Source organism: Symphalangus syndactylus, chromosome 3 (assembly GCF_028878055.3).
Source record: "Symphalangus syndactylus isolate Jambi chromosome 3, NHGRI_mSymSyn1-v2.1_pri, whole genome shotgun sequence".
In the NCBI taxonomy this organism is placed as follows: domain Eukaryota; kingdom Metazoa; phylum Chordata; class Mammalia; order Primates; family Hylobatidae; genus Symphalangus; species Symphalangus syndactylus.
Window position 1 is genome coordinate 137,979,614 of NC_072425.2, and position 15,928 is coordinate 137,995,541.

At 47.0% G+C, this 15,928-nt stretch overlaps 1 protein-coding gene across 1 annotated transcript in view; it reads left to right on the forward strand.

Moving 5' to 3' along the window:
* GRIK4 (glutamate ionotropic receptor kainate type subunit 4) overlaps positions 1 to 15,928 on the forward strand; it is a 342,581-nt gene that overhangs the window by 238,734 nt on the left and 87,919 nt on the right. The window contains 1 exon segment of the mRNA XM_063636591.1: positions 14,416 to 14,523. Within this exon segment, the coding sequence (XP_063492661.1) occupies positions 14,416 to 14,523 (108 nt within the window).

Consider the following 15,928-nt stretch of genomic DNA (forward strand, 5'->3'; position numbering starts at 1 on the left):
GGAAGAGCTGGAAGAGGCGGACCTGCTAATTCGGTCTCAGGAAGCAGCCTGCGTCAGTCAGCTCTGATGGGAGGGAGGCCAGGCCGCTGGCCAGAGGTGTGGGGTTTGCAGGCAGGCAGGCCTGGGGAAAGAACAAAGGTGGATCCAGGGAGGTGAGGGAGCCACATGCAGCAGAAGGCAGTGTGGGGCACTGGGAAGAGCATAATGCTTCATGGTCAAAGGCTCAGGGAAGAGTCCCAGCTCTCCCAGTTTCTGTTCTAGCATTCTGTTTCTCAATTTCCTCCTCGGTCAAACAGGGATGGTGATCACATTCATATCTGCTTTATGTGCATCATAAAATTATTGTGAGAGCAAAATGAAACATTGTTTATAGCTGTGCTTTGAGGATTCTACTATATTTGCAAATTTTAGTTCTGTCATCTCACACAGAGATGACTATCTATGTATCTGTCTATCTTTGTGTGCCGTATTCCTGGAATCTCGCTTCTAGGCTGGCTCAGGGCAGAGAGAAGAACAAAGTGGGGGTGAGCGAGACGCCCAGGGCCAGGTCACTCTGGCTGTAACCACGCAAAGACCGGCCCATGCCAGCCAGGCAGGGCGCACACCAGCTCTACCAGGCTGGCCACTCAGGGCTTAAGGATGGCCTCCCCACAGCCTCTCCCTCTCCTGCAGCTCTCCTTCCTCCATCCCTGACCCCTCCTTTTTCCGCTCTCTAATGTGGCAGCCTCACTGGTTCCACTTGGCAGTGGCTCTGGTTGGGTGCGAAGCTGAGGGAAGCAGAAGCTGTGGTACCACTCCTATGAGAATCCCAGCACCTCGAAGGCCTGCCTGACAGAGCGCTGCTCAGACAAGAGCTGCTGACACGCCCAAAACTAAAAATTCCCCATCCCACCAGAGCACTGCAAGGCCCGCGCACATGCTAGCTGCCTGCTGTGAGCCAGCTTCCAGCTAGGGGCAGAGCTAGGCCATGCTCAGGCCATCGCAGAAAGCTCAGAAGTTGCATCCTCCCCTGCCCTCCAGCATTCTACTGACTTCAATGTCCTGAGTTCCAGAAGGACGGCAAGTAACCAGCTTCCTTCCACCCAGGCGCTTCATTAAAACCATGAGTTCAATTGGCATCTGCCACTCAGAGCGCAAAGTTGTGTTATGAATACAACCAGCTTTCCCAAGATAGTTCTCCACCTGGTGCGTTTAACAAATGAAGCCAGGCATGGCCTGCCTGTGTCATGTTCTTTGGCAGTAATTTTCTTGTAAGATGAAAAATCTCCAGCATGCCTGAGCTGTCTGATAAATTCTTTCCTCAGCAGCTAATTCAAAACACCTTCTAGCTTCCTGGAGGTGAAAGAGGGGTATGCAGATGAGTCCTCATGTTGACGGATCCTGCCATGCACTCCGCACGTGGCAGTTTGAGGAAGGCCAATTTGATCATCCCCCAAAATGTTTAGAAGTGAGTCTGTGAGATTTTCGACTATGCAAGAAAAGAAGAGGATGTTGGGGTGTAGGCAACATAAATTCTTTTTTTTTTTTTTTTTTTTTCTGAGACAGAGTTTCACTCTTGTTGCCCAGGCTGGAGTGCAATGGCACGGTCTTGGCTCACTGCAACCTCCACTTCCTGGGTTCAAGTGATTCTCTTGCCTCAAGCTCCTAAGTAGCTGAGATTACAGGCGCCTGCCACCATGGCTGGCTAATTTTTGTATTTTAGTAGAGATGGGGTTTCGCCATGTTGGTCAGGCTGATCTCGAACTCCTGACCTCAGGTCACCTGCCCGCCTCGGCCTCCCAAAGTGCTGGGATTACAGGCATGAGCCACCACGCCTGGCCAGCAACAGAAATTCTTAAAATCACTTAGTTCTTCTGTCCAAAAAGAAAGGAGATCTGAGCATCCTCACAGCTCGTCTCTGGGAAATTTAACTTCAGAAACTCTGAGCTAGGTGGGAAGTCTATTAAGTTCATACAAGCATCATTCAGGGGTGGCATTTTTAGTCAGAGCTGACTGGGGTGGACTGAGCTCCACCCCTGCCCTATTATTTTCACTGTCACTGGAATCTCTGAGAACAGCCAATGTGGTTTTATTCTCTTTGGCAGGAGGAGCAGTGAGGGCTAGACCAAATTCTGCTTCCTATGCCAGACGTTGGGGATTAGGGATGGAAGTCTGGGCAGGGCTTGGCACAAGCTACACATTCGAGAGCAGACAAGTACGGTTGATCCTCATTATTTGTGGATTCCATGTTTGCAAATTCGACTACTTGCTAAAATCTATTTGTAACCCCCAAATCAATACAGCGCTTTTGCAGACATGCACAGAGCAGCAAAAAATTGGAATCACTGATATGCACGTTCCCAGCTGAGGCTGAACAAGGCTGCACCATGTCTTCTTGTTTCAGCTCTCATACTGTAAACAAGTGTCCTTCTCACAGTCCACTTCATGCCACATCTTGTCTATTTTTGTGCTTTTTCTTGGCAATGTTTCTGTTTAAAATGACCCCTAAGCATAGTGCTGAAGTGCTATCTAGTGTTCCTAACTACAAGAACAGTGATGTGCCTTCCAGAGAAAGCATGTGTGTTAGGTAAGCTGCATTCTGGCTGAGTGAGCGTGCTGTTGTTTAATGTTAATACATCAACAACATATATTAAGCGAGGTGCCTGCAAACAGCAACACATGTAAAACAAAGTGATTGATTGATTGAGGAAAACACCGTGACCAGAGACTCACAGGAACCTAGCCCTGTATTTCCCGTAGGAACAAAAATGGTTCGGTATTCCCTAATTCAGTGTTTGTGGCAACTTTATAGAACAGAACTACCATGAATAATGGAATCACCTGTAATGAGTTTCAGCCAGGAGAGAAGACCAGGAATGAGCAAACGTATGAGTAGCTGAAGTTTTCCTACAGTGGCCTTTTCTCTGCGTTCACTGCCCCATACTCCTGTTCTCCTGTTTTCTCACAAAGAGCAAGGACTTCATCTCCTGTTGATGTCCTGCCTTTCTCCTGGTTCCCCTGATGCAGAAGTAGAATCCAGATCTTATATTCCTGGGGTCAAAAAGAATAATAAGGGGCTTCTAGACCAGCACTCTAATTGGCTGCTTGGATTCTTGCAAATGGATTATCATAGAGTCTGTTTGAATGCCTCCAGTGTCAAGGAACTCATCACCTACAGGAAGAGTATATTCCATCTTGGAAAGCTCTCGTTCTTGGAAAGTTCTTCCATCTATTGGGCAGAAATCTTCCTTTCTAAAGCCTCTTTCCTTTTTCCTTAGTTGTGTTTCTTGGATCCACACATCTATTCCACCCTTCCTGTTTCTACCTTCATTTCGTGGAGCTCAGGGCTGTTTTGTGGCAGATTGGAGAGGAGCCTTCCTTGTATCCCTCACATCAGTGGCCACCTGCCTCACCTTCACGCCAGGGAAGCAGTGCTGCCCATGGCCTCCTACCGTCACCTGTCTAAGGCTTTCTGGGGTTGCATGCTCAGGCAACTGCTCAGACGAGAGCTGCTCACACTCACAAAAGTAAAAAAAGAATAAGCCCATCTCTCTCAGGCTCTGCCCCAAGCCACTTTGCAAATTTACTTCACTTTATAAATATACCCAGCATTTTCAGGAATTCCTGTTTCCGCTGGAAGGGGCAAGCCTATATCCTTCTTTTATAGGTAAGATAACTAAAGATAAAAAGAAATGACTTGCCCAAAGGAACTTTGTAATTCAATTCAACAGATATTTATTGAGCACCCTGTATAGGCCAGGCACTGCCCTGGAAGCTGGAGCCACAAAAGGGAATTTATTCATGCATCCAGCCAGTATGTAGTAAGTGCCAATTTGATGCTAGGTATTGGGCATATGATAGTGAACAAGACAGAGTCTCTTCACTCTAGTACAGGAGAGGGGCATGAAACAAATAATTACCTAAATAACTATATGATTACAAATGTGATGAGTGCTACAAAGCAGTAGTTCAGGGCACTGTGCACAAGTCTGTGATGTGGGTCTTGATGGAGACAAAAGACGGGGAGGGGCCTTCCTGAGGGGTGACATTCAGGCTGAAGCTTGGTGGATGACTGGGAAACCCCAGGGGAAGGGGAGTGTGAGGAGCCTGAGTGGGGCCACACAGAGGTGGTTGTGGTGGATGGCAGAGCCAGTTGGGAAGCCAGAACTCCCACTCTGCTTATTTCTCTGCCGCCTAGCCTCCCCTTCCTCAAGCTTTATTTACGTATCCTCTTCTAAATATGTAACTCAGAATCAAAGACAAGGGGTAGCAAAGGCCACCTTCAGGGATATGGGGTCTGAGGCAGGAACGTTTGTGGCAAATGCCAATGGATAAAGGATAAGGATTCAAATGTTTACTAAATGTTTAACTATATAGTCCCAACCCAATAGAATTAATAACTATTAGTATTAGTATCTATATCTATCTAGTAGCATAGCGGACCTGCCTGGGTTTGAATCTGCATTAACTATGGAGCTTTGGGCAAGAAACCCAACCTCTCAGAGCCTCAGTTTTCTTATCTGTAAAACAGGGATGATGGCAGCATTTCCCTTGTCATGTGGTTGGGAAGATTAAATGAGATGACAAAATATAAAGCCTTTAGTCCAGTACTTGGCATATGGTAAGTGTTCAAAAGTCTTAGCTTGTATAATTTTCTTATACTGTAGTTAGTCCTTCAGTTATAACAAGTAACCAGGACTAGGAGTTCATTGATGCAAAAAAATATATTTATTGAGAACCAGTTGTGTTCCAGGTACTCAGCTAAGGTGTGATGATAGAGCAGTGAACAGATAGAGTGTCCAAATCTTCTATGCCAGGCATTTGCACACTTCTTGAGCATGACTTACATTTGGGTTGCAATTCAGGATGCACATAAACATCCATCTACATGTAACTGAAACCAAAGCTTGTGAAACAAGGTACCCCTGCTATGTGCATTACACCCTGATCTATTCTAGGTATAGATTTGCTTTTTAAAATGCATGTCTTGACCCACTGAATTGATTTCATAACCCACTAATGTGTTGCAACCCACAATTTAACAAAATACTGCCTTGGACCAACTGAGTTGCAGGCTTAATAAAGCCCAGTTAGAGTTTACTTGACATCGAATCTTCCCAGCCTTCCCTGGACTTGTTTTTGATCTCTTACCCTTGGCATTTACCATTGCTTTCTTTTGATCCTGAATTTTCAGCATTATTCTGCACAGGCACGTATTTGATGGTTCCCTCTGCTGCTAGAATGCGGCCTTTGGCCAACTTCAGATCACCCACTCCAGGACTCAGTTGGGCTCTTGCTTACTCCTGACTCAGTCTCCTCTGTGAATGAAACTTTTATGATTGGAGATATTAGATTTAAATGCAGTAAGCATTTACTCCTTCGTGCCAAGGTGTTCACCACGGAGGCTAATATTACAAACCTTTTTAGTTGGTTTTATTTCAAAGTACAGATCTATATAATGTAAGAGACTTTGAAACTCTAACAATCTCAGTTTATTCCTGGGATCCCTGGCCATAATATTTTCACCTGAATGTCACTTTTCCTGCCTATATGTCAAAATCACTTCTGTGCACTCAAGAAACCACAAATACATTATTAATATGCATCTTTCCTAGTGAGAACTTTGACTTAGTACCCTGAACCTGAGAGTAAAAAAAAAAGAGTCATTGGTTATGGTTCATCTGACTTTGGATGTCCTTGGAGAACAAGGATCTGAAATAGAATAAAATAGAAAGAGCTTACTTTTTTTTTTTTTTTTTTTGAGGTGGAGTTTTACTCTTGTTGGCCAGGCTGGAGTGCAATGGTATGATCTCAGCTCACTGCAACCTCCGACTCCTGGGTTCCAGTGATTCTCCTGCCTCGGCCTCCGGAGTAGTTGGGATTACAGGCATGTGCCACCATGCCCGGCTAACTTTCTGTTTTTAGTAGAGACGGGGTTTCACCATGTTGGTCAGGCTGGTCTTGGACTCCCGACCGCAAGCAATCCGCCTGCCTTGGCCTACCAAAGTGCTAGGATTACAGGCACCGTTTAAGGGTACCATTATCTTATGTTCCCATGGCTTATTGTGGCTCGTCAAGGGCCATCATGTACATTATCTCAGTTGCTTATCAACAACAACAATGCTGTACTATGGGTAGGCAGGTCATTTATTTCAAGATGGAGAAGGTTCAGAGAGGTTAAATGCCTTACCCCAGCTCATACAGCTTATGCATGGGAGAGTAGGAAAAAAAAATGTGGGTCTCTTGTACCCCCTGAATCCCCTTGTGCCAAGCTAGCTCCTAAGCAACCACTCTGGGCCCTGGCCAGGATCACTCATATGGGTTCTTTGAAGTGACTCCCTTCAGGACTATATTCAGTAAACAAGTTCATGATGATCAGACAGGAATGTGGGAAGGCCCAGGCCTTAAGGTCAAGACAACATACACCTGTCCTAACTCAACCAGATGGTGTAGTAATAAATAGAACCTAAGTTCCAATCTCAGTTTAATCTCCTGTTAACTGTGTGACCCTCAGCAAGTTGCTTGACATCTCTGAGTCTCACTTTCATTCATTCATTCATTTATTCAACAGAAACTTGTATGAAAGTGCCTACATTAAGCATTATTATTGTTGTCTGGAGTACCTCCATTAAGCCTACATTTCTCAGGTGGGAATAATAACAAGGTTGTTGTGCAGAATCAAGGAAATTTATGTCAGCAGAGCACATGGCTGAGTGCCCAGAATGCAAAGGTGATCAGTAAGTGTTTGCAAAACCTGAGTCTGAAGCCGAAGGACTTACCCTGCCTTGGGGTTACGGTGGCCTCCCTAGAAGAAGCTGGATCCTGGCACCGCTGAGTGCAAAGAACAATCATCTAAATGTACATAAAATATTAAATGTTATAGTGCTGCGTGCACACCCACGGATGCAGGCAAAGATGTGAGGAAATCCCTCGAGGCTTTAAAAATGTATCTCTTTTTACCTCCTTGAGAGGGAACAAAGTGGCAAAATGACAGCCCTGTGTGATTCTAGGCAGGAGTGAGAGCTGTGAGCAGGCAGGATTGCCAGGGCTCCCCCTCAGCGGCAGGGCGTGCAAGTCCCAGGGATGACACCCAGGTGAGCCCGTGGGCCTCCAGGACTGGTCTACAGGAAAGGGCCTGAGGGCTCACTGACTGCAGCCTGGAAGGAATCCGAGCCACAGAGAGGGGAAAGGACTTGGCAAAGTTCATTTCATCCCTGCTTACATGCCAGGTGCTGTGCTACGCCTGTTCCCATCGCTGTCTTGACTGTGAAACAAAATAGCACAGTGGTTAGGAGCACATGCTTTGGGGATGCAGAAAGCATGGGTTTACATCCCCATCTTGGTACTTAGCAGCATGTGACTTTAGGGGCATTCATGACCTAACCTTGCTAAGATTCAGGCCGTTTAAAATCTGTAGAATGAGTACAAAAGTAACTCCCTCTTAAAGATAGGCTGAAGGTTAAATGAGATACTACAGGCAATGTTCCTGGTGCATTCACTTAACTCGATTTTATTGAGCATCTGTGATAAGCTAAGCACTGTGCCAGGCTCTAGGGATAAAAGGGCAGTCAAAGCTGGCCATGATCCCTACTCTCATGAAGCTTATTATCTAGTAAGAAAGATAGGCCATAAGCAATAATCACATCAATGAATGTTTGGAAGGAAAAGAATGTGGTTCTGGGAGGAGTCCGACTTTGAGGGATTAGCAAGGAAAGGCTTCCTGGAGGAAGGGACCTTTGAGCTGAAGCCTGAGGGGATTAGCAGATGTAAAGTAGATCAAGATTCAGCAAATTTTTTTCTGTGAAGGTCCACATGATAAATATTTAGACTTTGCAGGTCACATGGCTATGAGCAAATCTGCTTTTGTAGATGAAAGCAGTCACAATGCACAAATGAATGGGCGGGGCTACATTCCAATAAAACTTTGTTTCAGAAAATAGGGAGTGGGCTGGATTCCACCTGTAGTCCTGGGCTTGCCAACTCCTAAACTAGCTGAAAGGGGCTGGGGGGCAGGGGTTAGTGTGGCAAGGAGAGTTCCAGACAGGGAATGGCATGTGCAAAGGCTGTGGCGGGAAGGAGCCTGTTGCACTTGAACGCGGGAAGAAGGTAGGTGTGGCTGCAGCACAGGTAACGCTGGACCGAAGAGCATGAGAAGAGGATGGAGAGTGGGCAAAGGACAGACCTCATGGGGCTTTGCAGGCCATAGTAAGGGTTTTGGTCTCTATCCTTAAGCCAACATGGAAAGAATTGAAGGGTTTTAAGCAGGGACTGGCATGTATGTGAGATTTGGTAGTGACGACTGGCTGCTGCTGTGTGAAGAACAGAACAGGGAGGCCCAGAGTGGATTCTAGTCCCAGGCAAGGTCAGTGGGGATTTTGACTAGGGTGGAGGCTGGGGAGGGTTGAGGCTCGAGGAAATTAACTGATTTGCTCAGGGTCACCCACCTGTGGCCATAGTGCCAGGTACTAACGCGGGTCTCCTGATGCCAGGTGACATACTGCAGCCTCTGTCAGGAAGCCCCAGAGGACCCCTGTGGCCCTGGCTCCTGGGTGCAGGACTTTCTGGAGTGCATTGCTGCAGAAGTGACCAGCTTGCTTATATTGACCTGGGGTCACACAACAGACCAAATCCAAGTCCCTGACATTCAGTTGTACAGTCATCACCTTTCCAAAGGACTATGGGTAGCCCCTATTGATGCCACAGAACCATTCACTACAACCCTGTGGCCCCATTAGCCCCCTTGTCTAGGCTCTCCTTAAAATTCTTTCAAGCTTGGTCCCTGGCTACTCTACCCAGGGGTCCTGGAAAGACAGAGGCTCAGAGGCAGCAGTCGTAATAGGAGCAAAAAGTGATGGCTCACAGTGAGAAAAGAAACAGACACTATGAGAAGCAGACAAATTAACTTATAAAAGCGCAGAACTGCAGGCAGTGGCCTCCACATTTCAGTAACCCCAAGTGTAGTACTGTATCACGGCACAGTGTAATAACTGGCTTCGTAATGATAACACTGCATATTAAGGTAGACAGGCTCCCTGTTCAAGAGGACAGAGGAACATAATAATTCCTTTAGAAAGGAGTTTTGGAAACAATGGTTTTGAATAAATAATTAAACTCTCCCAAATTTTAATGCTTAAGGAGCAAGATCATTATTAATTTATATCCACCTATGTCCCTTGGGGATGTTGGGTAAATGATACATTCTATGTACGTGCAAACACATCCCATATCGGTTATATTTACCTAAATTTTAATATTTAACTAAGCAGTCCTATCATAAAATGTTTCTTGTAATGGCATTAAGAAATCTGTAGGTAGAAGGACTACACATTTGTTTTAAATATTGTGGAACCAATTAAGCAGCCATTGGCCTTGTCTGGAATACTATTTTTTCTACTCACTAGCTCTGCGACTTAGGTAAACTATTAACTTATCTGGACCCTGCTTTCCTTAATGAATACAGTGGGGGTGGCAATGAGATTAGTAGGCATCACCTTCTAGTGCCCAGCACAGAGCCCGTGTGAGTATGGCTGGCACCAGTCATGTGCTGGAGCCGGCTTGCCCAGCCTGCAAGAGTCCGTTGTACACATCTGTTCCCAGCTCTGTGCTTGGTGACATCATGTTGTCAGCTTTAAATCAGCCATAGCGGGTGTGTTTACACCACAGAAATTGGCAAATGCTACACATCAGGGTCTTTTTTTTTCCTCCCGGGAGAGCCAGTTTGTAAACATTTCCTAACCGAGCATGGGCAGGCACTGAAGCACTGTTAATCTCTGCACCCTAACCTTTCTCTGTCATCCTGTTTGTCATCTGAGTTGGTCTTTCTGCTCTGCTGTAACGCAGCCTGCCCTACTCCTAGAATTTCTGATTTAGTCATTCTGGGGTAGGGCCCAAGAATTTGCATTTGTTTTCAGTTTTAAATTTTTTTTTAAATGTCCATCTCAGAGAAGAAGAGAATTTGCATTTCTAATGCTGATACTGTTGGTCTGGGAACTATACTTTGAGACACTGTCCTAATCTGCCTAATCAACTAAAGCCCATAGTGTGAAGCCTTTCACAGAGCACACAGGAGATCCCACCTTCTGCCTTGGGCAATGGTAATAAAAACTAATAAGGATTGACACAGTACTTTGTACATACACCATCTCTCTTAATCTTAAGAACCCTATGAGGTAATAATTACTATTTTAATCCCCATTTTATAGATGGGGGAAGCAGGCTCAGAGGGATTCACTAACTTACCCAAGTTCACACAGCTCATCAGCAGAGAAGCCAGGTTAAACTCCTGTCCAACTTTGCATTGGCGGCTCTGGTTGTGCGACGCCCAAGGATGAAGTCCAGCTCGAACTCTGCATTCCCAGGGTGCACTGGCAGGGCCACATCAGCCCAGAGGGGTGCTTTTTTCTTATCTGCATTAAGATGCCATATGTAGGCTAGCAGTGGCCCTGTCCAAATCCATACCTTCTCCTCCTTCACTGCAACCCCTGGGGCCTCTAAACAGTGGAAAGGCAGAGCAAGTGCGAGAGGCAGAAAGTATAGAGGGAGCCAAGGAGAGACATTATTTGAAGCAAAATCAAGCCTGCACATGTGGGCATGTGGAAGCGGCTTACAAAACAGCTGTTCCTATAGGAGGTTTGGGGGCCAGGTGTCAGCAGGGTGGAGCAAAGGGATTTGGCCGGAGGCAGAGCCACAGATTGTCAGTGATGAAAGAGCTATATCTCCTGCCCATTCCTGGCACGTGTGTGGCTTTGAGGGTGCCCAGTGGGTGGGGCAATTAGCCTGTATCCCAGGGCGCCTGGCTCTGAATCTCCCTTTCCCTCCCACTGCCTTTCTGCAATTAGATTGCACTGGGTAATAGCTGCCAAGCCGCTTTGTTGGATCTGATGAGTTTATTAATTTCTTGGGGGCTAATGGGAGGGTGGGTGGGGGATTCATTTCCTGACTGGAGCTTGGGGGCTAATTAGTCTCTTTGCCATGTCCCCAGAGGAGGGAGGTGGGAAGGTGCGTTGCTCAGGCTGTTGGATCTGGCTCTGGGTATATAGTTTCTACCCCTGGCTTTTACCTATCTCATGGCTTGGGTGAGACCAGGGAGTCTGGGGATGGGGCATCTTTGAGCAAGTGGTTAGTGAGGATTAGATCCTTTGAGAACAGTGGAGGTGGGAAAGTGGGTAGCAGGGAGCTGAGGTCTTACTGGCTCTGTTGGTATGAGGTTTAGGATGACAGAAAGGACTCTAAGGAGTTCAGTCCTGTTCCAGACATCCCAGTGCTGACATCTAGCCCAATTGCTCTTTCTGTTCTTTCTGCCTAAATATAGCCCTTCCCAGCCTAGGAGACCACTGGGGGCCAATTCTATCCATTTTTCAGACAGGGAAACTGAGGCTCTTTGAGGACAATAATTTCACCTGGCTTTGTGGAGTGTCAAGACCAAGGAGAAGAAAGCTATGTGTTTGGACTTCTCAATGGAATGGCCCTAGAAGCCATTCCCCGGTTAGCCTGGCCTGCTTAAGTGAAGGGCACATTCGTATCCCCACCCTAAGAGACAGCAGCAGAAACAAGAAAGATCACAGAATTCAGAGTCAGACAGATCTAGATTCAATCCTGTGCTACAGCTGCCATCCGGGGGACCTTAGGCAAGCCATTAAACCTCTCTGAGCTTCAGTTTCTTCATAACTAAAACAGAAACCAGTGTAACTACTCGAAAGGGTTGATGGGAGAATTCAGAGATGATAGGCTTGACACATCTAACACATCAGGTGTCCAGTAACTATTACCCTTTCCCCATTCATTTGGAAACCTAACAGCTCATCCCTCACCCATGCAGAGAGGAGGAGGAAGGGGAATCTCAGGCCATAACATGGCCTGGCTGGTCCCTTTAAGAGACAATAGGAGCTCCCAAGGCCAGAGGAGGGCTCAGAGAAAGAGAAAGTGCCTTCTGCCCATGCCTCACCAACAACAGCAATCTGCTGATAGACAATGGTTTTCCCCCACTTCCAAGGCCAGGCCCAGAGCAAGGGTACAAGCATAAGTATAAGGCCAGCACCTGCTGTCCTGAGCCACACAGGCTGCTCATGGGGAAGACACATAGGTAAACACGCATGTGCAATTGAATGGTGGAGGAGTCAGACAGGATGACCAGGCAGGCTTCCTCGGGAAGATTCATCTGGGCTTAAGAGTGCAGGGCTTAAACTCAGGCCTCTCAGCTGACAGGCTCTGTGACCTCAGGCAGGTTGGGTGGCCTCTTTTGTTTTGGCCTCAGTTTCCTTTATCTGTAAAATGGGGCTTGTTGTATGGATATGTATGAGGCCTTGCTTGTAAACTGAAAAGGAACGTGAACACACACAGAACCATGCTGCCCTTGCAGAGATGGGGACAGCTGCCCACCCTTTTCCAGGTGGCATTCTTGCAGGGCGCGGATGGGAGCATTTGGTCATCTCCCCTTTTCCACATGAAAGGCCCAACTGTAGAGACCATAAGGCTCCTGCCTGGAACTGGAGGCCCACGAGAGCTCCCAGCTGATGGTCTGGGGTGGGCCTGGCTGGCCCTGCCATCCACACTCTCCACCTTCTCCAGACTGTGAAGGCAGAGAGCCGCTCCCTCTCACTCTCAATCCTCTGGCCCCATAGGGTGGGGGCGGCGGGAAAGGGTGCAACATGTCTTTATTGTTGCTGGAAATTCTGTAAAAGAACCCGGAGCCCAGCTCTGCAGAATAGAACCACATGGCATCTGTGGAACTTGTGTGAGTCTTCCAGGGAAGTGGTTGCTGATGCCTGCAGAAGCCTGGCAGAGAAGGGTGTGTGCATTTCATTGTGTTTTTAGCCAGCCGTCTCTCCTGGCTGCCCACCTGAAAACACTCAGCAACAGCAATGATTTGCCAGGGGCTCCAGCTAGTAGAGATATATTGGGATTTTATGTATATAGATATGTGTGTGTGTATTTTTATATGTATAAAAAGAGTTCTGGCCAGGTGCAGTGGCTCACGCCTGTAATCTCAGCACTTTGGGAGGCCAAGGTGGGAGGATTACTTGGGTCCAGGAGGTCAAGACCAGCCTGGGCAACATAATAAGACCCCATGTCTTATTAAAAAAAATAACTAAAGGGAGAGATCCGTTGGGAAAAGCAAGCAATCTAAAAACCCATTGCTGTTGAGTTTAGATTTAGGTAACTTACCAGAATGAAGAACTGAGTAAGTTGTGGATTTTTTTCACCTGGAGGTCTTTGAGACAATGAGACAGACAACAGTAATGTATTGTACATTTAAAAACTTGGTAAAAGAGTACATCTCAGCTGGGCGCGGTGGCTCACACCCGTAATCCCAGCACTTTGGGAGGCCAAGGCGGGTGGATCTCGAGGCCAGGAGTTTTGAGACCAGCCTGGCCAAGATGGTGAAACCCCATCTCTACCAAAAATACAAAAATTAGCTGGGGATGGTGGCAGGCACCTGTCATCCCAGCTACTCGGGAGGCAGAAGTTGCAATGAGCCAAGATTGCACAACTGGACTCTAGCCTGGGTGACAGAACAAGACTCCTTCTCAAAAAAAAAAAAGAGTACATCTCGTATTAAGTGTTCTTATCACAATAAAATAAAAACAAAATAAAGTAAACAGAACACAACAGAGAGAGAAAACAAAAGACAACGTGGAAGGAAAGCAGCATGTATTGAGTGCCAGGTTAAATACATTCTTACAATGACCCAATGAGGTTTCTGTTATTATCCCCATTTTTTAGATGAGAAAACATGCTCAGAGAGGTTCAGTCACTTTTCTAAGGTTTCACTGTTGAGATCTGTGTTCCTGGGTCTGGGTAAATAATGGAACACCCACTGGCACATACATGAGAAGCTCCGAGAAGGCAGGACAAGCATTATCATCCCCATTTATACATGGGGAAACTGGGGTTCTGAAAGATGTGAATCACTTGCCTGAGTTCTCACAGCTAATAAATGAGTCAATCTGGAATAGACCTGTTTAGGTTCATTCATTCATTCAGCCATCCAGCAAATATTTATCAAAGGGCATAGTTCTCTCCAGTATAGCCTTCTGGTTCTTATTTTGATGATCAGAAATGATTGAAGGCAGGCCGGATCAAAAGAGCTCCGCAGCCCATCCCTGCCTCAAAATAATGTGATTCCACAAGTTCTGTTCCTTTCTGTGTGAGAGAACTTCACCAAACTGCATTCATTCCTGATTTATTTCTCCATTTTCCTCTCCCACCTCTCCCCCACCTCCTTATTCCTTTCTTCCCTGACTGTTACAGTCCCCGCTTCCCTCAGCCCCCCAGCCCTGGGTAACAGTCTCCCTTCTGCAGTCCAGCCCCCTGCTCCAGACTCCACACCCCTCCCTGCTCACATGCAGCCCAGCTGGAGGCAGAGGTCAGCCTCTTGACTCCTTCCAGCTCTGGAGGCCACCATTTCTTCCCAGTCCTCTCCGTTGGTCTCCTCAGATCGGCCAGTGGCACGTGGCAGAGGGCCTGAGCATGGACAGCCGCCTCTATGCATCCAACATCTCGGACACTCTCTTCAACACCACCCTGGTCGTCACCACCATCCTGGTAAGTGGGCTCTCCCGGGCTCCCAGCTGCAGCTCCCTGGGGTGCCTCCCCGGCTCTGAGCACTCACAGGCTGCCCCTTGAACAGAAGATGGGAGCTGTAATCACAGCACTGAGCCCAATTTATGACAGCGTAATTACACTCAAGTTGCTGTTTCATATGGAAATGATATTTGATGAGTTCCAGAGCAGGTGGGGGGAGGGTTGGGGTGGAGAGACACCACAGTTTGTGGATGCCTCTTGGGGGCACCCTGACAGCTGGGGCAACTGTGCAGGAGCAAGGGAAGGGGACCTATGACACAGAGCGGGGAGCTGGATCCAGACCCTGCGGACCCCTGCCCCTTCCCAGCAGCCCACCTTGCTGGGTACCTGCTGTGTACAAAACAGGACCCTCCCCCACCACATCCTGAAGGGGACCTGGGAATGTCAGTGGGTTTACATGACCTGTTTCTTCATTTCCAGGTGGTAAAAAGAGTTCTCAATCTATAGGGCAAGAGGCCAGGTGCAGTGGCTCATGCCTGTAGTCCTAGCATTTTGGGAAGCTGAAGTGGGAAGATCACTTGAGGCCAAGAGTTTGAGACCAAGCTGGCCAACATGGCGAAACCCTGGCTCTACTAAAAAAAATAGAAAAATTAGCTGGGCATGGTGGCACACGTCTGAAATTCCAGCTACTTGGGAGGCTAAGGCATGAGAATCACTTTAACTCAGGAGGCGGAGGTTGCAGTGAGCCGAGATCGTGCCACTGCACTCCAGCCTGGGTGACAGAGTGAGACTGTCTCAAAAAAAAAAAAAAAAAAAAAAAAAAAGAAAATTCTATAGGGCAAGAGACCATGTGCCCTTTTTTATTTGATTCTCTTCTATTCAGTAATTGCCAAGTTCACCCTCCCTTCCCTGTCCCCCTGCCATGTGCCAGGTGCTGTACCCAGTCCTGGAAACCAAAGATCAGTAGGACTCAGCTCTGTTCTCTATCCTGAGGTTGTAAGTTAGTAAATGGGATAAGTCAAGTGCATACATGGCCAAGATATTATTTGTCTTCCCCTCTGAAGACCTTATGTTTAAAAGATTTGTCAATTAAACCAACTACATGTATTAAGCAGTAATTAGTTTGTTCCTCCCCTCCCCCTTTCAACTAACCTAAAGCACTTTTCCCTGCCTGGCCCAGCATCTTATTAGCAGGAGATAGCCAGTGGTACCACACCGATATCATTGTAGCCCAAAGCAAAGAGGCGATGCATGAGTTCGCCTCCTCAGCCTTATCATTGCTAACTGTGCAAGGTCTGCAAATGTGTCCATGTCTTTTAGGCTTTTGGAGATAATGAAAAGAGTTCAAGGACCTCCATCACTACCTTTATGAACTCCTGGGGCCCAGGTGCCCTGGGCTGAAATGATTGATCTACTGTAAACAGAA